Raw genomic sequence first — 27,115 nt, 5'->3', positions numbered from 1 at the left:
GAGGCGAAGGGTCTGACACGTGGGGAGAGTTAGTCGGCATAACTTCCCCCTCGTCAGAATCTTCTGGTGATATTTCTTTTATAGTTAAAGACTGATCTTTACTGTTTAAGGTGAAATCAATACATTTAGTACACATTCTCCTATGGGGCTCCACCATGGCTTTCAAACATAATGAACAAGTTGTTTCCTCTGTGTCAGACATGTTTAAACAGACTAGCAATGAGACTAGCAAGCTTGGAAAACACTTTAAACAAGTTTACAAGCAATATAAAAAACGTTACTGCACCTTTAAGAAACAGAAATTTTTGTCAAAATTTGAAATAACAGTGAAAAAAGGCAGTTACACTAACAAAATTTTTACAGTGTATGTAACAAGTTAGCAGAGCATTGCATCCACTTGCAAATGGATGATTAACCCCTTAATACCAAAAACAGAATAATAACTGACAAAAACGGTTTGTTTGTTTTTTGTTTGTTTTTTAAATAGTAACAACAACTGCCACAGCTCTACTGTGGCTTGTTACCTCCCTCAAAAACGACTTTGAAGCCTTTTGAGCCCTCCAGAGATATCCTGGATCATGCAGGAAGAAGCTGGATGCCTGTGTCTGTAACCCATCCCACTCATATTACAACAGTGGAAAGTCAGGAAACTGTTACTAGGCAGAATTCAAGCCAGCCATGTGGAAAAAAACTAGGCCCCAATAAGTTTTATCACCAAATACATATAAAAATGATTTAACATGCCAGCAAACGTTTTATATTACATTTTTATAAGAGTATGCATCTCTATTAATAAGCCTGATACCAGCTCTCACTGCATTTAAGGCTTTACTTACATTAGTTCGGTATCAGCAGCATTTTCTAGCAAATTTCATCCCTAGAAAAATATTAACAGCACATACCTTATTGCAGGAAAACCTGCACGCCATTCCCTCTCTGAAGTTACCTCACTCCTCAGAATATGTGAGAACAGCCATGGATCTTAGTTACTTCTGCTAAGATCATAGAAAACGCAGGCAGATTCTTCTTCTAAATACTGCCTGAGATAAACAGTACACTCCGGCACCATTTAAAAATAACAAACTTTTGATTGAAGAATAAACTAAGTATAAAACACAACACTCCTCTTACGACCTCCATCTTGGTTGAGGCTTGCAAGAGAATAACTGGATATGACAGTTAGGGGAGGAGCTATGTAGCAGCTCTGCTGTGGGTGATCCTCTTGCAACTTCCTGTTGGGAAGGAGAATATCCCATAAGTAATGGATGATCCGTGGACTGGATACACTTAACAAGAGAAAATTAGATTTGTCAGAGTCAATATCTGAGGAAGGATCTTCTGAACCAGATAGATCCTCAGAGGAGGATAATTCAGTATGTCTGTCATTTAAAATGTCATCAACTTATGAGAAGTTTTAAAAGACCTTTTATGTTTATTAGAAATCGGAATAGCATACAAAGCCTTCTGAATCGCATCAGCAATAAAAATCTTTTATATTCACAGGGATATCATGTACATCAGATGTTGAAAGAACAACTACTAGTACTGAACGATACATTCTCTGCATGCAAAAGCTTGTCATGACAACTGTTGCATACTACAGCTGGAGATATAATCTCCACAAACTTACGACAGATACACTTATCTTTGGTAGAACGGTTATCAGGCAGCAGGATTCCAACAGTGGTTTCTGAGACAGGATCAGATTGAGACAACTTGTAAGAGAAAAATACAACATATAAAGCAAAATTATCAATTTTCTTATATGGCAGTTTCAGGAATGAGAAAAAAAAATGCAAACAGCATAGCCCTCTGAGCATAAAAAAGAGCAAGAGGCATATAGGAAGTGGGGTTTAAATAAATAAATTATTTGGCGCAAAGTATGAGGCACAATGCAAAATTCATTTTTTTGGTGCTAACAATATCCGGAAATGACGCAACTCACGTCATGGCAGACGCAACCTTGTGTAAGTAAACCTGGCGTCAACTAAGACGCCGGAAATAACAAATTTGCGTCACTGAACATACTTTCACGACAAAAAAATTCTCACGCCAAGAATGACGCCATAAATATCAGCATTTTGCGACCTCGCAAGCCTAATTTTGCCAGTGAAAATTAATGAAAAAGCAGTCTGATTTGAAGAAAAAACTATACCCCAGGTAATAAAAAAAACTTCCTAAATATTTGTCCCCAATTTTGAAACTGATAGTCTGCAAAAGGAAATATACATAAACCTGACTCATGGCAAATAAGTACAATACATATATTTAAAACTTTATAATAATACATAAAGTGCCAAACCATAGCTGAGAGTGTCTTAAGTAATGAAAACATACTTACCGAAAGACACCCGTCCACATATAGCAGCTAGCCAAACCAGTACTGAAACAGTATCAGTAGAGGTAATGGAATATGAGAGTATATCGTCGATCTGAAAAGGGAGGTAGGAGATGAATCTCTACGACCGATAACAGAGAACCTTTGAAAAGATTTCCAGTAAGGAAAACCATAGAATCAATAGGTGATACTCCCTTCACATCGCTCTGACAAACGCTGTACTCTGAGAGGAATCGGGCTTCAAAATGCTGAGAAGCGCATATCAACGAAGAAAATCAAGCACAAACTTACTTCACCATCTCCATAGGAGGCCAAGTTTGTAAAACTGAATTGTGGGTATGGTGAGGGGTGTATTTATAGGCATTTTGAGGTTTGGGAAATTTGCCCCTCTTGGTAGGATTGTATATCCCATACGCCACTAGCTCATGGACTCTTGCCAATTTCATGAAAGAAACCTGCCTCTGGGAGGCCGAGACCGAAAGCCTATTCTGTAACCCTGGGAAATTGATGTCCAGTCCTGAATCAGGCTTAGGGCTAGATTTATTAAGCCCATACGGCAGCAAGTTCTCTCAAGAACTTGCTCGCCGTCATTTATCAAGCAGCGGTCACCAGACCGCTGCTTCCTTAGCTTCTTCGCCACCTCTAATGTGGCGAAATTCAATCTCCTCGGTCTAGTCAGACCGAGGAGATTGACAGCTCCTGCCCGTGCGTGAATGGCTGTGCGCGGGCAGGGGGCGGGATTGCACGCGAGCGCAAAATTGCGCTCGTGTGCAATGCCGAATACCTGCGGGTATTTTCGCCACGCCACAGGCGAGCTGAGGCGTACAGGGGCGCGTATACGTGCCCCTGTACGCCTCAGCTTTAATAAATCTAGCCCTTAGTCTGCCCCTACCAGAGAAAACCCCTGGCTCGGGGGACGCCCCTTCATGCTGACTTAGTATTAGAGGCAGATTTCTCTGGGTGTTTGGCTCTTATTCCATAATGGATTTAGTTTCCAAGTACCCCTGGGGGATTCTGTTTGTTGGAAGAGGAGTTCCTCTGTGACTTATTCTGATTAAAGGAACGAAAATGACCCATGGATCTGCCCTTCTGTTTAGTCTTTTTGTCCTGAGGAAGAAAAGTCCCCTTTCCTCTTGTGACCATGGAGATAATAGAATCCAAGCCAGGGCCAGATAAGGTCTTTCCCTTGAAGAACAAAGGCAAAAGTCTAGACTTTGAAACCATATCAACTGTCAACAACATTCTTATTGGTGATGTGAAAACAGAATTTATGTTTACCTGATAAATTACTTTCTCCAACGGTGTGTCCGGTCCACGGCGTCATCCTTACTTGTGGGATATTCTCTTCCCCAACAGGAAATGGCAAAGAGCCCAGCAAAGCTGGTCACATGATCCCTCCTAGGCTCCGCCTTCCCCAGTCATTCGACCGACGTAAAGGAGGAATATTTGCATAGGAGAAATCATATGATACCGTGGTGACTGTAGTTAAAGAAAATAAATCATCAGACCTGATTAAAAAACCAGGGCGGGCCGTGGACCGGACACACCGTTGGAGAAAGTAATTTATCAGGTAAACATAAATTCTGTTTTCTCCAACATAGGTGTGTCCGGTCCACGGCGTCATCCTTACTTGTGGGAACCAATACCAAAGCTTTAGGACACGGATGATGGGAGGGAGCAAATCAGGTCACCTAGATGGAAGGCACCACGGTTTGCAAAACCTTTCTCCCAAAAATAGCCTCAGAAGAAGCAAAAGTATCAAATTTGTAAAAGTTGGTAAAAGTGTGCAGTGAAGACCAAGTCGCTGCCTTACATATCTGATCAACAGAAGCCTCGTTCTTAAAGGCCCATGTGGAAGCCACGGCCCTAGTGGAATGAGCTGTGATTCTTTCAGGAGGCTGCCGTCCGGCAGTCTCATAAGCCAATCTGATGATGCTTTTAAGCCAAAAAGATAGAGAGGTAGAAGTTGCTTTTTGACCTCTCCTTTTACCAGAATAAACAACAAACAAGGAAGATGTTTGTCTGAAATCCTTTGTAGCATCTAAATAGAATTTTAGAGCACGGACAACGTCCAAATTGTGTAACAAACGTTCCTTCTATGAAACTGGATTCGGACACAAAGAAGGTACAACTATCTCCTGGTTAATATTTTTGTTGGAAACAACCTTCGGAAGAAAACCAGGCTCAGTACGTAAAACCACCTTATCTGCATGGACCAGATAGGGCGGAGAACACTGCAGAGCAGATAACTCAGAAACTCTTCTAGCGGAAGAAATTGCAACCTAAAACAAAACTTTCCAAGATAATAACTTAATATCTACGGAATGTAAGGGTTCAAACGGAACCCCTTGAAGAACTGAAAGAACTAGATTAAGACTCCAGGGAAGAGTCAAAGGTCTGTAAACAGGCTTGATTCTAACCAGAGCCTGAACAAACGCTTAAACGTCTGGCACAGCTGCCAGCCTTTTGTGAAGTAAAACAGATAAAGCAGAGATCTGTCCCTTCAGAGAACTCGCAGAAAATCCTTTCTCCAAACCTTCTTGTAGAAAGGAAAGAATCTTAGGAATTTTTATCTTGTTCCATGGGAATCCTTTAGATTCACACCAACAGACATATTTTTTCCATATATTATGGTAAATTTTTCTAGTTACAGGCTTTCTAGCCTGAATAAGAGTATCTATTACAGAATCTGAAAAACCCACGCTTTGATAAAATCAAGCGTTCAAACTCCAAGCAGTCAGTTGGAGGAAAACCAGATTCGGATGTTCGAATGGACCCTGAATAAGAAGATCCTGTCTCAAAGGTAGCTTCCATGGTGGAGCCGATGACACATTCACCAGGTCTGCATACCAAGTCCTGCGTGGCCACACAGGAACTATCAAGGTCACCGAAGCCCTCTCCAGATTGATCCTGGCTACCAGCCTGGGAATGAGAGGAAACGGTGGGAATACATAAGCTAGGTTGAAGATCCAAGGTGCTACTATTGTATCCAATAGAGTCGCCTTGGGATCCCTGGATTTGGACCCGTAACAAGGGACCATGAAGTTCTGACGAGAGGCCATCAGAACCATGTCTGGAATGCCCCATAATTGAGTTATTTGGGCAAAGATTTCCAGATGGAGTTCCCACTCCCCCGGATGCTCCTCCATCGCCAGGGAACTCCTTGTTACCCCCTGATGGTTGATATATGTAACAGTCGTCATGATGTCTGATTGAAACCTTATGAATTTGGCCTTTGCTAGTCGAGGCCAAGACTTGAGAGCATTGAATATCGCTCTCAGTTCCATTATGTTTATCGGGAGAAGAGAGTCTTCCCGAAACCATAGACCCTGAGTTTTCAGGGGTTCCCAGACCGCGCCCCAGCCCACCAGACTGGCGTCGGTCGTGACAATGACCTACTCTGGTCTGCGGAAGCTCATTCCCTGTGACAGGTTGTCCAGGGTCAGCCACCAACGGAGTGAATCTCTGGTTATTTGATCTACTTGTATCGTCGGAGACAAGTCTGTATAATCCCCATTCCACTGTCTGAGCATGCACAGGTGCAATGGTCTTAGATTAATTCGTGCAAAAGGAACTATGTCCATTGCCGCAACCATCAAACCTATTACTTCCATGGACTGCGCTATGGAAGGAAGAAGAACAGAATGAAGTACCTGACAAGAGCTTAGAAGTTTAGATTTTCTGGCCTCTGTCAGAAAAACCTTCATTTCTAAGGAAACTATTATTGTTCCCAAGAAGGGAACTCTTGTTGACGGGGACAGAGAACTTTTTTCTATGTTCACTTTCCACCTGTGAGATCTGAGAAAGGCTAGGACAATGTCCGTATGAGCCCTTGCTTTTGACAGAGACGACACTTGAATCAGGATGTCGTCCAAGTAAGGTACTACTGCAATGCCCCTTGGTCTTAGCACCGCTAGAAGGGACCCTAGTACCCTTGTGAAAATCCTTGGAGCAGTGGCTAATCCGAATGGAAGTGCCACAGGTAATGCTTGTCCAGAAAGGCGAACCTTAGGAACCGAAAATGTTCCTTGTGGATAGGAATACGTAGGTACGCATCCTTTAAGTCCACCATGGTCATGAATTGACCTTCCTGGATGGTAGGAAGGATCGTTCGAATGGTTTCCATTTTGAATGATGAAACCCTTAGAAACTTGTTTAGAATCTTGAGATCTAAAATAGGTCTGAATGTTCCCTCTTTTTTGGGAATTATGAACAGGTTGGAGTAAAAACCCATCCCTTGTTCTCCTAATGGAACAGGATGAATCACTCCCATGCTTAACAGGTCTTCTACACAGTGTAAGAATGCCTGTTCGAAGATAATTGAGACCCGTGGAACCTTCCCCTTGGGGGTAGTTCCCTGAATTCCAGGAGATAACCTTGAGAAACTATTTCTAGCGCCCAAGGATCCTGAACATCTCTTGCCCCTTGCTTAGAGGGTGTAGAATTTGAGGCTGGTCCGTTTCTGCGAAAGGGACGAAAATTTGGCTTCTTTTTAGCCTTAAAGACCTATCCAGAGGAAGGGCGTGGCCCTTTCCCCCAGTGATGTCTGAAATAATCTCTTTCAAGTCAGGGCCAAACAGTGTTTTACCCTTGAAAGGGATGTTAAGCAAAAGCGCTCTGCGCGCCACGATAGCAAACCCTGAATTATTTGCCGCTAATCTAGCTAATTGCAAAGCGGCATCTAAAATAAAAAAGAGTTAGCCAATTTAAGAGCTTGAACTCTGTCCAAAACCTCCTCGTACGAAGATTCTTTATTGAGCGACTTTTCTAGTTCTTCGAACCAGAAACACGCAGTTGTAGTGACAGGAACAATGCATGAAATTGGTTGTAGAAGGTAACCTTGCTGAACAAACATCTTTTTAAGCAAACCCTCTAACCTTTAATCCATAGGATCTTGAAAGCACAACTATCTTCTATAGGAATAGAAGTGCGTTTGTTTAGAGTAGAAACCGCCCCCTCGACCTTGGGGACTGTATGCTATAAGTCCTTTCTGGGGTCGACTATAGGAACTAATTTCTTAAATATAGGGGGAGGACAAAAGGTATGCCGGGCCTTTCCCACTCCTTATTTACTATGTCCGCCACCCGCTTGGGTATAGGAAAAACATCGGGGGGCACCGGAACCTCTAGGAACTTGTCCATCTTACCTAATTTCTCTGGAATGACCAAATTGTCACAATCATCCAGAGTAGATAATACCTCCTTAAGTAGTGCGTGGAGATGTTGAAATTTAAATTTAAAAGTTACAATATCAGGTTCTGCTTGTTGAGAAATTTTCCCTGAATCTGAAATTTCTCCCTCAGACAAAACCTCCCTCCTGGCCCCTTCAGATAGGTGTGAGGGTATGTCAGAACAGATATCATCAGCGTCCTCTTGCTCTTCAGTGTTTAAAACAGAGCAATCACGCTTTCTCTGATAAGTAGGCATTTTGGAAAAAATGCATGCAATAGAATTATCCATTACAGCCATTAATTGTTGTATGGTAATAAGTATTGGCGCACTAGATGTACTAGGGGCCTCTTGTGTGGGCAAAACTGGTGTAGACACAGAAGGGGATGATGCAGTACCATGCTTACTCCCCTCATTAGAGGAATCATCTTGGGCAATATCATATCTATGGCATTATTATCCCTACTTTGTTTGGACATTATGACACAAATATATCACATATATTTAAATGGGAAGACACATTGGCTTTCATACATATAGAACATCGTTATCTGATGGTTCAGACATGTTAAACAGGCTTAAACTTGTCAACAAAGCACAAAAAACGTTTTACAATAAAACCGTTACTGTCCCTTTAAATTTCAAACTGAACACACTTTATTACTGAATATGTGAAAAAGTTTGAAGGAATTGTTCAAATTTCACCAAAATTTCACCACAGTAACTTAAAGCCTTAAAAGTATTGCACACCAAATTTGAAAGCTTTAACCCTTAAAATAACGGAACCGGAGCCGTTTTTACATTTAACCCCTATACAGTCCCAGGTATCTGCTTTGCTGAGACCCAACCAAGCCCAGAGGGGAATACGATACCAAATGATGCCTTCTATAAGCTTTTTCAGTGGTTCTTAGCTCCTCACACATGCATCTGCATGCCATGCTTTCCAAAAACAACTGCGCATTAGAGGCGCGAAAATGAGGCTCTGTCTATGACTAGAAAAGGCCCCCAGTGAAAAAGGTGTCCAATACAGTGCCTGCCGTTTTTATTAAAACAATCCCCAAGATTTAACAACTATTAAAAGTAATCGTTTTAGCCCAGAAAAATGTCTACCAGTTTTTTAAGCCCTAATGAAGCCCTTTATTCTTTTACTTAAACGAAGAAAATGGCTTACCGGTTCCCATAGGGAAAATGACAGCTTCCAGCATTACCGAGTCTTGTTAGAAATGTGTCATACCTCAAGCAGCAAAAGTCTGCTCACTGTTTCCCCCAACTGAAGTTAATTCCTCTCAACAGTCCTGTGTGGAAACAGCCATCGATTTTAGTAACGGTTGCTAAAATCATTTTCCTCTTACAAACAGAAATCTTCATCTCTTTCCTGTTTCAGAGTAAATAGTACATACCAGCACTATTTTAAAATAACAAACTCTTGATTGAAGAATAAAAACTACATTTAAACACCAAAAAACTCTAAGCCATCTCCGTGGAGATGTTGCCTGTACAACGGCAAAGAGAATGACTGGGGAAGGCGGAGCCTAGGAGGGATCATGTGACCAGCTTTGCTGGGCTCTTTGCCATTTCCTGTTGGGGAAGAGAATATCCCACAAGTAAGGATGACGCCGTGGACCGGACACACCTATGTTGGAGAAATATGTGAATAATAGAGAGAACAGATGGTAAACAAGCATTGCAGAGCTGAGCTGGAGGGCACACAGTGTGTAATTTACAAAGCAAACATTTAGTATTATTAATAAAAACTGCAGGGATCTCCTCACTAGGATCCAATGGCAGTTCCAGCATGCTCAATGATATCCCTCACTCACAAATTTTCCCCACAAGAAATTATTTCCAGTGAGCAAACTGTTGCAGCTTTGCAGAAAACGCAATAAAATATTATGCCCAACTTGAGCGCTCCAGTAGTCTTACCCCCTTCTGTCAGCTAGACACGTGCTGTTGAACTGCTCTACCCAGACAGAGAGAATAGGAAGGGCAGAGCGCGCACAGACTGTCCTGAAGCGGGAAAATCCTTTAACCCACTAACTGCCACAGGACAGGACAAAAATGGTGCTCACTGCTACATCATTTGATAATATGGCAGGGAACCACAATATCCTCCGTACCGCTGCTCCCACAAATCACAGCATAGAGGAAGCGATCAGAGTCACTTTCTGAGCCGCGCTGCAGCGAAATCCTTCAGGTGCACTATGAACAGCGCTGTAAGCAAGACTCGCAAGGAGTCGAACAGGGAAAATACGTGTCCCCACAGAGTCCAAGGGACTAAAAGACACTAGCCATGATCCAGGGATTTGACACACACACACACTATACCCCTAGAGGTACCCCTTGCTAGGTTACTGCCCAGGGAAAAATAAGTACACAATAAAGGTATAGCAAGTCAAAGCAAATAGGCACTAGCCTAGAAGCAGCATTGGACATATGCATTACAGATATTAGGCAAATAGCCTGTATCCGTGGACACTTGGGACACTTTAGTCCCATGTCGCAGACAGGGAAAGAGCTAAGGGAGAAAGACATCACTGGCATCCAGGGGAGGCTATGGAACTTCCCTGCAAGACCCCCAAGTCTTTTAAAAGACCATGATAGCTCCTAAACCCTCTCTTGCAGGAACTATCAATTGAGGGTTTACTTGTTAAACTCCACAACCTTCCATGGCACCTCTGTTCTCGGCCTACCTCCTAGATGAGGCAAAGAACTACTGAGAGGGCTACTTGAATGCTCTGGTATGGGTGACATTGCCTCCTCCTTGTGACCAGATGTTGAATTCCCACTGGTTAGAATAGAATTTCATGGACTCTCACTACCATTAGAAAAAAACAAGGTTTATATTTTCTTGCCATAAGGATTCATTTTGTATAAAGTAAGAATGCTAACTTTACCATCACTTTAAGCATCTTCCAATGTGCTGCACAATAATGTTAAAGTAATAAATTGCATTTATTGTCCTTTTAGGCATCCCCTAGTCAGATTACCTCCTCAGCATAAACTTAATGAGGCTGTGTCTACCACTGAGATGCATTGTGATGACATTACTCAGGGCACTTACCTTTTAAGTTGCTGGTTTAAGGTGGATGTGAGATCGTAATGTTGGTCAGCCTCACGACTATGTAGCTGGCGGAGCTGTAGCAGCTGTGACTGTAACCTCTCGTTTTCACTCTACAACAAAAGCGGTTACCGCAAATCATGACCATCAATCGCGCATTAGAACGTAGCACAAACCCATAACACAAAATAACACATTGAAAATAAATAAATAAGAAAAAAAGTGTATGTTTGTTAAAAATAAATTCACACACAACCAGTGTTCCCTCTAAGGCCAGTTTTGTGTGCGGCCCAGCAGTGAAACAGTTAATTAGGTAACCACACCCTGCAATTAGCAAACACTGCACAATGCAGATGGCAAGGTATGGTTCTCTTGTTAACCGTTTCACTGCTGGGCTGCACACAAAACTGTCCTTAGGGGGAACACTGCACACAACTTCTGTTTGCCCCAAGTGTAACTCCATCACCAACCCTGGTGATTTAACACAAAATATTCCAGTGATGACAACAGCTGCTAAAAATCACCAGTAAAGCCTGACCAGCTTTGTTTGTGCATCGCAAGGGTTAACAAGTGGTATAGGAAGCTGTGCAGCCCCCAAAACTCTCCACCCCACAACCTCAGGGAGCTTTTCCAAAGTACGTTTTTCCTGGCAGCAAAAGGTTTTATTTTTATTAGTCGTAAATAAACTTCTAGTTACGGGTTAATACGCAGCACAAACCACAAACAGCAAATTATTAGCAGCTGCCAGCAGTGTGTTACAGTGTGAGATTAACTAACGTGTTGTTACAGTAAGCACTGTATTAATACCATTACACCCACAGTAACTACTCACAACAAACAACACACCTGAACAAATTTCAGTGACTCAGCTTCTTCATCTACATCAAAAGTTACCTGTATTAAAATGTTTCGTTACAACGGCTTCTGTTTCTTATTGACAAACAAACATCAGGTGCCCTTTTAAATTTACATTTATACCTAGAGGTTTGTGAATACGCAGCATGCTCATGTAATAGTAAAATAAAGTGCAGGTCACAAGGAGCTACACGTGGCACACCTGCAGTGACTCGATCCTGGCCTGCAGCTGCACCCGTTCCTCCAGCTCTCTGCACCGCTCCTCCAAAGTCATAATCTGGTCCTGCAGTTGGTTCCTCTCTAGCTCAAGTTCCTCCACCACTATCCGCAGACCTGCAGAAGGCAAATTAAAAAAGCAAACAGAAGATGACATCGCTCTACTGACAGCAGCAAAATATTAATAATAAAAACAAGAACAGAAATCGCTGCTAGGGCATTTAGTAGTTACAGTTGGCATACACTGGTGGGTTACATTACCCATAATGGGCTGCCTGGCAGCGTGATGTGTGACACTTATAAAAGTGGCAGATATGTGCAATATGTTATACTGAATTTATATCTTTAACGAGAAAACAAGTTGAGCCGTTATTACCCACAGGTCATCAGAATGTAAATGTGTGAGATAGAGAAAAACTTTACAGGGAGCGTGTGGTGTTGCATTATTTGCTATTGACACAAGAGTGCACGTGTGTAGGTTTATACAGGCACACAACATTCTAAACTTTATTAACTGCCATTTACTGGGACAATTCATGATGACATGAACTGTCCCAGGTGCTAATAAAGGGCACATTCTGTTTTAGGATAAACAGAATATTTTGCCAACACATTTACATGCAATGAAGGTGCTGACAATACAATAATGGTCACATACCGTTAATAAATTCAGAGTCCTTCCCACATACAGAGGTCTAAATCAATACAGACCCATAGAGGATGCACGACAAAAACCATGAGCCGCCGCACATGCTTCACAACGGAAAATAAGGGAATGAACAAAAATAAATAAAAATACGTGCAACGCAATAATAACCAACACGCATGAGTCGTCAGCCAGGTGATGCCGTGCATGCTTAACCCCTTGTCTGCCAGGGGATAATAAACTGTCTAGTGAGGGTCACACCTGAATTAGGAGAACTGTTTTCAGGCCACCAACCTCCCATGTTTTCGCCATTGGCAGAGTCAATGCTGTCCAAAGTGACGTTCTGATCTTCAAAGCTCTTGCTGTTAAAGTCAAATTCATCCTGGAATTGTATGAAATGTTAATAATTAGAAATAAACACGGCACACATTTGTATAAAGCGGCTTGGCACAGCATATTACCCTTATGACTCCTTAAATCTCAATTTTATATATATATATATATATATATATATATATATATATATATATACAGGGAGTGCAGAATTATTAGGCAAGTTGTATTTTTGAGTATTTATTTTATTATTGAACAACAACCATGTTCTCAATGAACCCAAAAAACTCATTAATATCAAAGCTGAATAGTTTTGGAAGTAGTTTTTAGTTTGTTTTTAGTTATAGCTATTTTAGGGGGATATCTGTGTGTGCAGGTGACTATTACTGTGCATAATTATTAGGCAACTTAACAAAAAACATAATTTATGCTTACCTGATAAATTCCTTTCTCCTGTAGTGTAGTCAGTCCACGGGTCATCCATTACTTATGGGATTATATCTCCTCCCTAACAGGAAGTGCAAGAGGATCACCCAAGCAGAGCTGCTATATAGCTCCTCCCCTCTACGTCATACCCAGTCATTCGACCAAAACCAAACGAGAAAGGAGAAACTATAGGGTGCAGTGGTGACTGGAGTTTAATTTAAAATTTAGACCTGCCGTAAAAACAGGGCGGGCCGTGGACTGACTACACTACAGGAGAAAGGAATTTATCAGGTAAGCATAAATTATGTTTTCTCCTGTTAAGTGTAGTCAGTCCACGGGTCATCCATTACTTATGGGATACCAATACCAAAGCTAAAAGTACACGGATGACGGGAGGGACAGGCAGGACCTTTACACGGAAGGAACCACTGCCTGAAGAACCTTTCTCCCAAAAACAGCCTCCGAAGAAGCAAAAGTGTCAAATTTGTAAAATTTTGAAAAGGTGTGAAGTGAAGACCAAGTTGCAGCCTTGCAAATCTGTTCAACAGAGGCCTCATTTTTAAAGGCCCAAGTGGAAGCCACAGCTCTGGTAGAATGAGCTGTAATTCTTTCAGGAGGCTGCTGTCCAGCAGTCTCATAGGCTAAACGTATTATGCTACGAAGCCAAAAAGAGAGAGAGGTAGCCGAAGCCTTTTGACCTCTCCTCTGTACCGAATAAACGACAAACAGGGAAGAAGTTTGTCGAAAATCTTTAGTTGCCTGTAAATAGAATTTCAGGGCCCGGACAACGTCCAGATTTTGCAGAAGTCGTTCCTTCTTTGAGGAAGGATTAGGGCACAATGAAGGAACAACAATCTCTTGATTGATATTCTTGTTAGTGACTACCTTAGGTAAGAACCCAGGTTTAGTACGCAGAACTACCTTGTCTGAATGAAAAATCAGATAAGGTGAATCACAATGTAAGGCTGATAACTCAGAGACTCTTCGAGCCGAGGAAATAGCCATTAGGAACAGAACTTTCCAAGATAACAGCTTGATATCAATGGAATGAAGGGGTTCAAACGGAACACCCTGTAAAACGTTAAGAACTAAGTTTAAGCTCCATGGTGGAGCAACAGTTTTAAACACAGGCTTAATCCTGGCCAAAGCCTGAACGTCTGGAACTTCTGACAGACGCTTGTGCAAAAGAATGGACAGAGCTGAGATCTGTCCCTTTAACGAACTAGCAGATAAACCCTTTTCTAAGCCTTCTTGTAGAAAAGACAATATCCTAGGAATCCTGACCTTACTCCATGAGTAACTCTTGGATTCGCACCAATGTAAGTATTTACGCCATATTTTATGGTAAATTTTCCTGGTAACAGGTTTCCTAGCCTGTATTAAGGTATCAATCACTGACTCCGAGAATCCACGCTTTGATAGAATCAAGCGTTCAATCTCCATGCAGTCAGCCTCAGAGAAATTAGATTTGGATGTTTGAAAGGACCCTGAACCAGAAGGTCCTGTCTCAGAGGCAGAGACCATGGTGGACAGGATGACATGTCCACTAGATCTGCATAGCAGGTCCTGCGTGGCCACGCAGGCGCTATTAGAATCACTGATGCTCTCTCCTGTTTGATCCTGGCAATCAGTCGAGGAAGTATCGGGAAGGGTGGAAACACATAAGCCATGTTGAAGACCCAGGGTGCTGTCAGAGCATCTATCAGAACCGCTTCCGGGTCCCTGGATCTTGATCCGTAACAAGGAAGCTTGGCGTTCTGGCGAGACTCCATGAGATCCAGATCTGGTTTGCCCCAACGCCGAAGCAGTTGTGCAAATACCTCCGGGTGAAGTTCCCACTCCCCCGGATGAAAAGTCTGGCGACTTAGGAAATCCGCCTCCCAGTTCTCCACGCCTGGGATGTGGATCGCTGACAGGTGGCAAGAGTGAGACTCTGCCAGCGAATTATCTTTGAGACTTCTATCATCGCTAGGGAACTCCTTGTCCCTCCCTGATGGTTGATGTAAGCCACAGTCGTGATGTTGTCCGACTGGAACCTGATGAACCTCAGAGTTGCTAGCTGAGGCCAAGCCAGAAGAGCATTTAGAACTGCTCTCAATTCCAGAATGTTTATTGGAAGTAGACTCTCCTCCTGAGTCCATGATCCCTGAGCCTTCAGGGAATTCCAAACAGCGCCCCAACCTAGTAGGCTGGCGTCTGTTGTTACAATTGTCCAGTCTGGCCTGCTGAAGGGCATCCCCCTGGACAGATGTGGCCGAGAAAGCCACCATAGAAGAGAATCTCTGGTCTCTTGATCCAGATTCAGCATAGGGGACAAATCTGAGTAATCCCCATTCCACTGACTTAGCATGCACAATTGTAGTGGTCTAAGATGCAGGCGTGCAAAAGGTACTATGTCCATTGCCGCTACCATTAAGCCGATTACCTCCATGCATTGAGCCACTGACGGGTGTTGAATGGAATGAAGGACACGGCAAGCATTTAGAAGTTTTGTTAACCTGTCTTCTGTCAGGTAAATTTTCATTTCTACAGAATCTATAAGAGTCCCCAAGAAGGGAACTCTTGTGAGTGGTAACAGAGAACTCTTTTCTACGTTCACCTTCCACCCATGCGACCTTAGAAATGCCAGAACCAACTCTGTATGAGACTTGGCAGTTTGGAAACTTGACGCTTGTATCAGAATGTCGTCTAGGTACGGAGCTACCGAAATTCCTTGCGGTCTTAGTACCGCCAGAAGAGAGCCCAGAACCTTTGTAAAGATTCTTGGAGCCATGGCTAACCCGAAGGGAAGAGCTACAAATTGGTAATGCCTGTCTAGGAAGGCAAACCTTAGGTACCGATAATGATCCTTGTGAATCGGTATGTGAAGGTAGGCATCCTTTAAATCCACTGTGGTCATGTATTGACCCCTTTGGATCATAGGTAAGATTGTCCGAATAGTTTCCATTTTGAACAATGGAACTCTTAGGAATTTGTTTAGGATCTTTAAGTCCAAAATTGGTCTGAAGGTTCCCTCTTTTTTGGGAACCACAAACAGATTTGAGTAAAACCCTTGTCCGTGTTCCGACCGCGGAACTGGATGGATCACTCCCATTAGTAAAAGGTCTTGTACACAGCGTAGAAACGCTTCTCTCTTTAGCTGGTTTGCTGACAGCCTTGAAAGATGAAATCTCCCTTTTGGAGGAGAAGCTTTGAAGTCCAGAAGATATCCCTGAGATATGATCTCTAACGCCCAGGGATCCTGGACATCTCTTGCCCAAGCCTGGGCGAAGAGAGAAAGTCTGCCCCCCACTAGATCCGTTTCCGGATTGGGGGCCCTCACTTCATGCTGTCTTAGGGGCAGCAGCAGGTTTTCTGGCCTGCTTGCCCTTGTTCCAGGACTGGTTAGGTTTCCAGCCCTGTCTGTAGCGAGCAACAGTTCCTTCCTGCTTTGGAGCTGAGGAAGTTGATGCTGCTCCTGCCTTGAAGTTACGAAAGGCACGAAAATTAGACTGTCTAGCCCTTAGTTTGGCTCTGTCTTGAGGCAGGGCATGACCCTTACCTCCAGTAATGTCAGCGATAATTTCTTTCAAACCGGGCCCGAATAATGTCTGCCCTTTGAAAGGTATGTTAAGCAATTTAGATTTAGAGGTCACATCGGCTGACCAAGATTTAAGCCACAGCGCTCTGCGCGCTTGAATGGCGAATCCTGAATTCTTAGCCGTAAGTTTAATTAAGTGTACTACGGCATCGGAAATAAATGAATTGGCTAGCTTAAGTACTCTAAGCTTGTCTGTAATCTCATCCAATGTAACTGAGTTAATGGTCTCTTCCAGAGAATCAAACCAGAATGCCGCCGCAGCCGTGACAGGCGCAATGCATGCAAGGGGTTGTAATATAAAACCTTGTTGAACAAACATTTTCTTAAGGTAACCCTCTAACTTTTTATCCATTGGATCTGAAAAAGCACAGATTAAGACAATTTGAACCGCAATATACCTTAACAGTTGTGAGTGGTTAATGGGGGCAGAACGCTGACGTTCACACAAGCTGCTGGAGAATTTAACCGTTAGCAGTACTCACACCACTTTTAGTAAATTGTGACTACACAGGGCTCAATACCGCACTAATAATGTCTCATTTTGTTATGCTAAATTGAAATCTTATATATATTTTTTACCAAGTATGTCTGTTGTGTTATAACATTACACAGGTACCGTGCAGCTTATAAAATAACGGTCATTCTTGTTACTACTCAGAGCAGTTGATAATTTGCCATTTACTTAAAGGCATATCTTGAACTAAGTCACTAGATCTGTCTGCTCTATCCGTTTGCCACCATCACACAGACGTTTGGATTTCAACCCCACAGGGACCCGTAGAGCCGCACAAGATCAGAGCGACGCGCTCACACCACCAATGAGAGGAGAGTCCCTTGACAGTGAGGTCATCAAGATCCGACACGCTTAGACGCCGAGTACGGGCGCGCAAAGCGGATTCACCAAGAGAGTGCAGACCACCAAGGGACCATATAGGGGAATCTATTTCAGGTTGAAGGCACACTGTGTCTCCCCGAACCTACACCAGCGACCTGGCTCCAGAATCGGGTCCCTACCAGAATCGATCACTCATGCACACAGCGGCCTAGGACAGAGACTGTCATCAGTGAGTACCCTTCTTTGTATTTGCAAACATATTTATACAGTGCAAGATATCAGTGACTCAGATTACTTACCGATACTCTGTAAAGAACTTTCCACTTAATATATATCATCCAAGAGGCACAACATATGGCTTTTGCCTGTACATCTATTTCACTCAGGAATCAGAACCTACAAATGGACTAACACCTAAGAACAGTGTATCTCCATCTAAGAGGAACCATCCTCTACTAACAATACTGATATTATCAGGACTATTTCATCGTCACTGACTTTCTATGCTACATTACAAAGCAGTTTGGCTAATTATAATTTTACCAACTATTGAGCAGGAGCCCTAACAGCCGAATGTATTTCACAGGTTAACCCACTACTAATATTAGCTATCTAAGTTTTAGACCGTTTAGGGTGGGTTCTTGCCAATTTGTCAATTACTTGTGCAGCTTTGTTTAGCTGTTATTTGCTATTTACAGCTTGTTTGCATATATTAACCTTATGTACTGATATAACAACTTAGTATTACACCAGAAAAAGCAGTACTATATACCTTCCAAATTGCAGCACACTATAAGCATAAAATAGCATTTATATATTAGTACCTAGACTGCCCACAACACATTTTCTCTTGTACACCGTGCCATTTCTATTTTAAGAAACTGGTTTACCTTGATCCCTATCTAGGATCTATATCCTCTTTATTGTTTCTTAAATATAATAAAAGGCTTTCTACACATACATTGTTTTGTATTAGTACACTAAGCTTACCTAAGCAACTAGACACACTAGCTTACCATTATGGCTGAAAGTAACACTCTCACAGGGGTAGTAGACACAGACCGAAGAAAACTCATAATGAGTACAGCTTTAAAAGGTAACTCCACTAGAACAGATGAACCATTGGAGAGGGACCTAACTTATATTTTCTCTAATTTAGAAAACATCAAATACAAAGAAAGCAACCTTTGGTGGGATATAGAGTTCCTAGAACTCTATATCAACGAAAGGAAAGTCCCCAGGGGGCTCAGGATGAAGAAATACCCATCCTTTGCTCGTCACAACCAGGGCTTCATGGATGAGTGGAACAACAACTTGACCAACTGCTCCATCATTTTGATGAAGCAGCTGCTCAAACATAAAAAAGAAGAAAGAGACTCCCTACTCACACAGATAGAAGAGACCTTAGAGTCTCTCAAACCATTTGAACAGACTAAGAAATATACAGATTACAAAACCCAACTGGACTCAACTATGCAACAGTTAGATTCTACACTATCAGAAAGAAAAGTTAGTAAATATCAGAGAGATGTGAAGGATTACGAATTAGATATCGTATATTCCTGGCAGAAAGACAAACCACATAGACACAAAGATCATTCACAACAATACAATCACAAAAGGAAGAATAAAAACAAAAGAAAGGGTCATTTTAACCATACACCGAATGCCAAGCGAGTTACATTCTCAAGCATTGACACAGATAACACAGAAAGTTCACAGACAGTAGAAGAATCACAAGCACATACTTCCAATGAAGTAACAACAAGCCATAGTACCTCTGAAGGCAGAATTAAACTTTCAACACTAGTACAAACACCGATCACCAGTAGTACACCAAAAAAGGATTTACCACTACGTTATCCAAGCAGAATAAAAAAGACCACACAAAAGAAGTAGGATCAGTAATCAACCTATCTAATATCACCCTTAACAGCTCCCAAGTCAGTCTACTGAACAAAGGGTTGTCTTTTGCCCCGTCCACCAACTTTGATCTCTTTTCCACTATTCTAGACATTAACGCTTTGGTTAGAAAAATCACATTATATAAACACTTTTCACAAATCACATACACTGACAATGAACAAGCCAACAGCGTACAGCTAGAAAATACAGCACATACAAACATTAACTCTATAGGCTTACAATTTAGAGATCTCTGTGATCTGAACACTCTCACCTCACTCCAAGCCCTCACACTCAGAGAAGTCAGCACCTATGACACAGTTCCCACACTCAAAACACTACCACACACCAAATCTTACTTTTACCCAGTCCACAGCAGAAGTGAAGCCATAGAGATGTTCCAAAATCTTATAGAATTGGAACTCACTAGTTTACACTCCTCCTTAGAGAACGCCTCCAACGCGACAAGCAAACATAATCTATCTTCTAGTGAACAATTGGCACTCAAATCACTTAGTACTAATAAAGACATAGTGGTTACCCCAGCAGATAAGGGAGGGGCCATAGTAATCCTTAACACTGATGACTACAAAAAAGAGGTATACAGACAATTAAACGATAGGGAGACATACTCAAAACTAACTTTCAATCCGACACACAAATTCAAACAAGAACTCCACAATTTATTGGATTCTGCAATTGAGGAGGGACACCTAACTCAAGACATAGCCACTTATTGCCTAGTTGAGTACCCTACCATCCCTACATTCCGCATAGTCCCCAAAATACATAAGACCCTCACTGACACACCTGGCAGACCTATAGTAGCCAGCAGAGGCTCACTATGCGAAAGAGTAGGGAACTGGCTAGACAACATATTACAACCCATAGTCAAATCCTTGCCAGGGTACATACGAGACAGCACACACCTAATACAACAAATACAAGCAGTCACATGGCAAGAAAATTACACTTGGTTATCTATAGATGTCTCAGCACTTTATTCGAGCATCCCTCATGAGGAAGGCCTCACAGCTTTGACATATATGCTAAGGAGACACACCAGTTACCCAGAGGAATTCATCACATTCCTTGTGGAACTCACAAAATTTCTCCTTACACACAACTACTTTGTCTTCGAGGGCCATTACTACCTCCAGAAATGTGGCACTGCCATGGGGGCCAAGTTTGCCCCCTCTTATGCAAACTTGTATATGGGATATTTTGAACATCTTTATCTCTTTGGGGGTGGACTGGCCCTTGAGGACAAGGTAGTTGTGTATGGTAGATTTATAGATGATCTAATTCTGATCTATAAGAAGAACACAGAACTTACCATCCAAGAAATTATTAATTATTTTAACAATAACATACTCAATCTGACATTCACACACCAAAATGATGACCACATTATTAATTTTCTAGATCTTACACTAGAACACAATAGGACAGGAGAAATCATCACTAGCACATTCAGAAAACCGCTAGCAAGAAACACGATACTAAGAGCAGACTCTTGCCATGCCCCACACATACAAAAAGGTATCCCTAAGGGCCAATACCTCAGACTACGGAGAAATTGTAGTTCCCTCCAGGCATACATCAAACAAGCAGATGAACTAACAAATAGATTAGTAGCTAGAGGCTACAAAAAAAGTTTACTTCTCAAAATCAAATTGCAAGTAATGAGAATGGATAGGACATCACTGCTAATTAGCAAAACAGCCAAAAGTACATCAAACAGAAATGACATAAAAGAAGACATATGTTTTGTCACAAACTATAGCAATCAATTTTACACCATCACTAGAATTATTAAAAAGTATCTCCCTGTTCTCAATAGTGACATCATCCTAAGGGATAAATTACAGAAATGCATTAGATTTGTAGCCAAAAAAGCACCAACAATACGAGATAAGATTACACACAAGTTTCATGATAAAACCCCATTAACCACCAATTGGCTCACTCCCACAAAAGGCAATTACAGATGTGGCCGTATACCATGTAAAAGCTGCAAATATACCGATAAGTATCTAACATTTACCTCTTCCCAAACCAACACAACATACCCCATCACCACTAGGATGGACTGTACATCAACATACATAATTTATTTGATCACATGTTTATACTGCCAACAACAATACGTTGGTATCACCACACGTCCCTTAAAAGACCGCATAAGGGAACACCTCTTATCCATAGAGGAAGAATTCCCTAGAACACCAGTGGCGAAACATTTTCACACACACCCACAAAAACTGACCCATTTTTCATTTAAAGCAATCGAACATATAACAAATAACCCTCTAGGAGGAGATAGGAATAAAACTCTATCCAAAAGAGAAGTATACTGGATCTTCATGCTTCAAACTAGGGCACCACAAGGCATGAATAAAAGATACGATGTCAATCTGTACATTGAATGAATAGTACCCCTTCTTCCACTCATCCAGGATGCCTTTGATCCCAAAATCTATATGCCAGGGACATATGATAAAAACCTTATAGTAGAGATAAGTACGAAACTATAAGTAATAACCAAGAAACATACATATAAAATTACAGGATGTTCCCAGTTTAGATCTAGACGAATTTATCCCTCTCCCAAAAATAAATTAATTATTATTTTTTCCTTTAGCTAATCTATTGTATAAAGAAAAAAACACACAAAAATTCTTTTATCATGCTTTCTAATAGCTCTACTCCTTAACCAGTGTTGTTATTCACAACAGGTAAGGTAGCCAACATACCCCTGTAGTCCCCTACAGTATCAATCAATAGAACTTCCTTTCTTAGTATGGACAATACCTATTTTTAGAGTAAACTTTTTATTTACTGTTTGTCCTTTCTCTCCTATTTGTAATACACAACTAGGAGTCATTATTACCAGGGGACCCAAGGGATATAGCATAGTAAATATAGATTGTTTTATGGGTCTTACAGAAGTAACTTACAAACATACAGTATCAAAGTTACCCATAAATGCTATTAGACTACAGAATGTTATTAATTATTAATCATTTTTATGCATGATGATGTTTGGAATAGTACTGTTAGCCCCATGAAGGGCCATTGTCAATTTTTGTCCCAGTTGAGCCACATATTACTCCTGCAAGTCCAAATTTCCCCATAAAGGGCTTTGTTAAATCTCGGGTCTTCAAAATGTGAGCCAACTGTCTAACTTAAATATGTGCTTATTCTCAGATGTAAAAAATGTAAAAAACATAGAAACTGAAATCAAAGCAAATTATACAATAGGCACCTAGATACACATACACTGTTGTGACATTATTCAGTACTATACCAACTGAGATTTATATATACATATGTTAGAAATAATATGTATAATTAAGTTCTATTTTTAAAATCATTTAATCATTATTTATCTGTTCTATCCTAGTTCTCTGCTGCACAGGATCGATGCAAACATAGCAGTGGGTGACCATCAGACCACACACCTGTTGGCAATTTTTACATCCAATGATGAAATTGCCATACCTGCCCTGATAGGTCATTCACCACTTTATATTGACCCTGAACAGCAGAGACTAATATCTCTGATGAAGCGCATGTGCCCATGCGCGAAACGCGTAAGATTGGAGTTCACCTTGTATCCAGAAAGCCTACCTTGCAATAAAACTTTTTCCTGACACCTGGACTCAGCTCTCCTTCTTCCTCATTTTGTTTGCTCTATATAAGAACAGGAACGCTATTTACCCAGTGTTTATCACCCTGTAATAAACATTAATATCGAAATACCTTACTACTAACGGTGATAACACCACAATAAGGGGTGATCTCCAATATCACGGATACTCTATATAACAAAGTGTATACCCGCCGGACTTTGTATATCTAATATAAAAGACATTATTAAATATAAAGCATTAAGCCTGTATTTGTGTAGTGCAGGCTTGAACACAGCCTCATATACAAGATGCGTATAGAAAATTAAGTGAAACTTAAAGGGATCCTATATAAAGTCCCTGACTGTACGCACAATGAATAAAAGTGTATAATTACTCAAGCCTCTTAATTATATATGCACAAGTGTACTGTAACGTATTGAGTTAATTCCACAGCAAATTCACAATATTAATTGCAGTGAACCTAAGTATACAACTATTCAATAAATTACCAGCAACAACATACTGATCAATCATATTTTGAGTTGCCACTTCCGGTATATATTAAATATATAGAATTGTTACTAGCCCCCATACCTTATAAGTTATCTATTTATAGATAATTTTTTACCCACCACACCAACCAATATACGATTAACAAGTAATATTATCTTGGCTCCTAAGAGTGTTTTTAAGTGTGTGTTTTCCAATTTTAACTAAGCCTTAATAAAAGTTAATTTTTAATGGTATTTAGTTTACTCAGACAGTTTTGTCTTTGTTCTCTGCACATCTTTGCACGACTATCTCTGTTACCACAAGTTATTTAATTAAACAATCCCCAGAGTGCTACAAATGTAGTCTATCTCAGATAGGGTAACATATCCTATCTGTCAGTTTTTTGTTTAAATACATACATATCAGCCTGATACCAGTCGCTAATACTGCATTTAAGGCTGCACTTACATTATATGGGTATTAGCAGTATTTTCTTAGTCAATTCCATTCCTAGAAAATAATATACTGCAACATACCTCCTTGCAGGTGAACCCTGCCTGCTGTCCCCTGTTCTGAAGTTACCTCACTCCTCAGAATGGCCGAGAACAGCAAATGGATCTTAGTTACGACCGCTAAGATCATACATAAACTCAGGTAGATTCTTCTTCTAATGCTGCCTGAGAAAAAACAACACACTCCGGTGCTGTTTAAAATAACAAACTTTTGATTGAAGATATAAAAACTAATTTTAATAACCACAGTCCTCTCACACGTCCTATCTATTAGTTAGGTGCAAGAGAATGACTGGGTATGACGTAGAGGGGAGGAGCTATATAGCAGCTCTGCTTGGGTGATCCTCTTGCACTTCCTGTTAGGGAGGAGATATAATCCCATAAGTAATGGATGACCTGTGGACTGACTACACTTAACAGGAGAAAACAAATATATAGCCATTTCAATTATTTATTTTTACCAGTGAAACCAATATAACATCTCAACATTCACAAATATACATTTCTGACATTCAAAAACAAAACAAAAACAAATCAGTGACCAATATAGCCACCTTTCTTTGCAAGGACACTCAAAAGCCTGCTATCCATGGATTCTGTCAGTGTTTTGATCTGTTCACCATCAACATTGCGTGCAGCAGCAACCACAGCCTCCCAGACACTGTTCAGAGAGGTGTATTGTTTTCCCTCCTTGTAAATCTCACATTTGATGATGGACCACAGGTTCTCAATGGGGTTCAGATCAGGTGAACAAGGAGGCCATGTCATTAGATTTTCTTCTTTTATACCCTTTCTTGCCAGCCACGCTGTGGAGTACTTGGACGCGTGTGATGGAGCATTGTCCTGCATGAAAATCATGTTTTTCTTGAAGGATGCAGACTTCTTCCTGTACCACTGCTTGAAGAAGGTGTCTTCCAGAAACTGGCAGTAGGACTGGGAGTTGAGCTTGACTCCATCCTCAACCCGAAAAGGCCCCACAAGCTCATCTTTGATGATACCAGCCCAAACCAGTACTCCATCTCCACCTTGCTGGCGTCTGAGTCGGACTGGAGCTCTCTGCCCTTTACCAATCCAGCCACGGGCCCATCCATCTGGCCCATCAAGACTCACTCTCATTTCATCAGTCCATAAAACCTTAGAAAAATCAGTCTTGAGATATTTCTTGGCCCAGTCTTGACGTTTCAGCTTGTGTGTCTTGTTCAGTGGTGGTCGTCTTTCAGCCTTTCTTACCTTGGCCATGTCTCTGAGTATTGCACACCTTGTGCTTTTGGGCACTCCAGTGATGTTGCAGCTCTGAAATATGGCCAAACTGGTGGCAAGTGGCATCTTGGCAGCTGCACGCTTGACTTTTCTCAGTTCATGGGCAGTTATTTTGCGCCTTGGTTTTTCCACACGCTTCTTGCAACCCTGTTGACTATTTTGAATGAAACGCTTGATTGTTCGATGATCACGCTTCAGAAGCTTTGCAATTTTAAGAGTGCTGCATCCCTCTGCAAGATATCTCACTATTTTTTACTTTTCTGAGCCTGTCAAGTCCTTCTTTTGACCCATTTTGCCAAAGGAAAGGAAGTTGCCTAATAATTATGCACACCTGATATAGGGTGTTGATGTCATTAGACCACACCCCTTCTCATTACAGAGATGCACATCACCTAAAATGCTTAATTGGTAGTAGGCTTTCGAGCCTATACAGCTTGGAGTAAGACAACATGCATAAAGAGGATGATGTGCTCAAAATACTAATTTGCCTAATAATTCTGCACTCACTGTATATATATATACATATATATATCTCCCAATGAAAAGGGGAAAATAACAAATAAACGTAGAGAACTTCCTGGATTAAAGAACCAGTAAATACAGTAGATTTGCATAACTAACAAATACATGATAAAAAAAGACAATGCAATAGCACTTAGTCTGAACATCAAATGCAGTAGTAGATTTTTTCTGACAAATTTCAGTCTTGTCTATATCCACTCCTCCTGGATCATGTGGCAACCATCAGTCAATCACAAATGCATATACGTATATGCTGTGAATTATTGCAAATGCTCAGTAGGAGCTGGTGACTCAAAAAGTGTACATATAAAAAGACTGTACACATTTTGTTAATGGAAGTAAATTGGAAAGTAGTTTAAAATTGCTGCACTATCTGAATAATTAAAGTTTAATTTTGACTTGAGTGTCCCTTTAAGCAACTGAACCCAATTTTTTTATTTAATGATTCAGATAGAGCATGCAATTTTAAGCAACTTTCTAATTTACTCCTATTATCAATTTTTCTTCGTTCTCTTGCTATCTTTATTGAAATAGAAGGCATCTAAGCTATTTGTTTGGTTCAGATCCTGGGAAGGACTTGTTCATTGGTGGATGAATTTATCCACCATTCAGCAAGAACAACCCAGGTTGTTCACCAAAAATGAGCTGGCATCTAAACTTCCATTCTTGCATTTCAAATAAAGATATCAAGAGAATGAAGAAAATTTGATAATAGGAGTAAATTAGAAAGTTGCTTAAAATTGCATGCTCTATCTTAATCATTAAATAAAAAAATTGGGTTCAGTGTCCCTTTAAAGTGATGGTAAACTTTCCCCTTTGTCAAAAGAGATCCAGAATGTTAGTGATATTTTAGATGGAGTTTTATTCATCAGTTGTAATGAAGATGCGCTATAACTTACTTTTTAATGTAGCGCTGAAATTCAAATACCCCAAACTCTGGCCGCCCACTTCAAAAGTAATATTTTTATTGAGCTGACGGTTTGAACTGTTCTCCAAACAGTGCTCTAGCCATATGACACTTGTGTTGTAGCTAGGGCGCAGAATGTAGAATATTTCAAACCATTGCTTCAACAATAATATTACTTTTGAAGTGGGTGGCGGAGCACGAGGTATTTGTATTTCAGCACTACATTAAAAAGTTATAGTGCATTTTTGTTACAACTGATGAGTTAAACTCATCTAAAACATCACTAACATTGGGGATCTGTTTAGACAAAAAGGGAGAGTAAGTTTACTATCACTTTAAAGGAAATTGGGAATCTAAAGCAGACACTGCAACAGGTGCATACAAAAAGAAAATTTATGCTTACCTGATAAATGTATTTCTTTTTTGA

General features: G+C 40.9%; 1 protein-coding gene across 9 annotated transcripts in view; it reads right to left on the bottom strand.

Moving 5' to 3' along the window:
* LOC128666129 (golgin subfamily B member 1) overlaps nucleotides 1-27,115 on the bottom strand; it is a 438,305-nt gene that overhangs the window by 184,853 nt on the left and 226,337 nt on the right. For 5 of the 9 annotated variants that reach the window (XM_053720543.1, XM_053720552.1, XM_053720550.1 and 2 more), the window contains exons 16-19: nucleotides 12,543-12,663; nucleotides 11,622-11,752; nucleotides 11,411-11,458; nucleotides 10,568-10,677 (exon numbers count right to left, since the gene is read on the bottom strand). In XM_053720543.1, the coding sequence (XP_053576518.1) occupies nucleotides 10,568-10,677; nucleotides 11,411-11,458; nucleotides 11,622-11,752; nucleotides 12,543-12,663 (410 nt within the window). The remainder of the gene's footprint in view (nucleotides 1-10,567; nucleotides 10,678-11,410; nucleotides 11,459-11,621; nucleotides 11,753-12,542; nucleotides 12,664-27,115) is intronic. The other 4 variants (XM_053720547.1, XM_053720548.1, XM_053720549.1 and 1 more) reach the window with 4 other exon arrangements.

Source organism: Bombina bombina, chromosome 7 (genome assembly GCF_027579735.1).
Source record: "Bombina bombina isolate aBomBom1 chromosome 7, aBomBom1.pri, whole genome shotgun sequence".
In the NCBI taxonomy this organism is placed as follows: Eukaryota; Metazoa; Chordata; class Amphibia; order Anura; family Bombinatoridae; genus Bombina; species Bombina bombina.
This window is presented reverse-complemented; position numbering and strand designations above follow the sequence as displayed.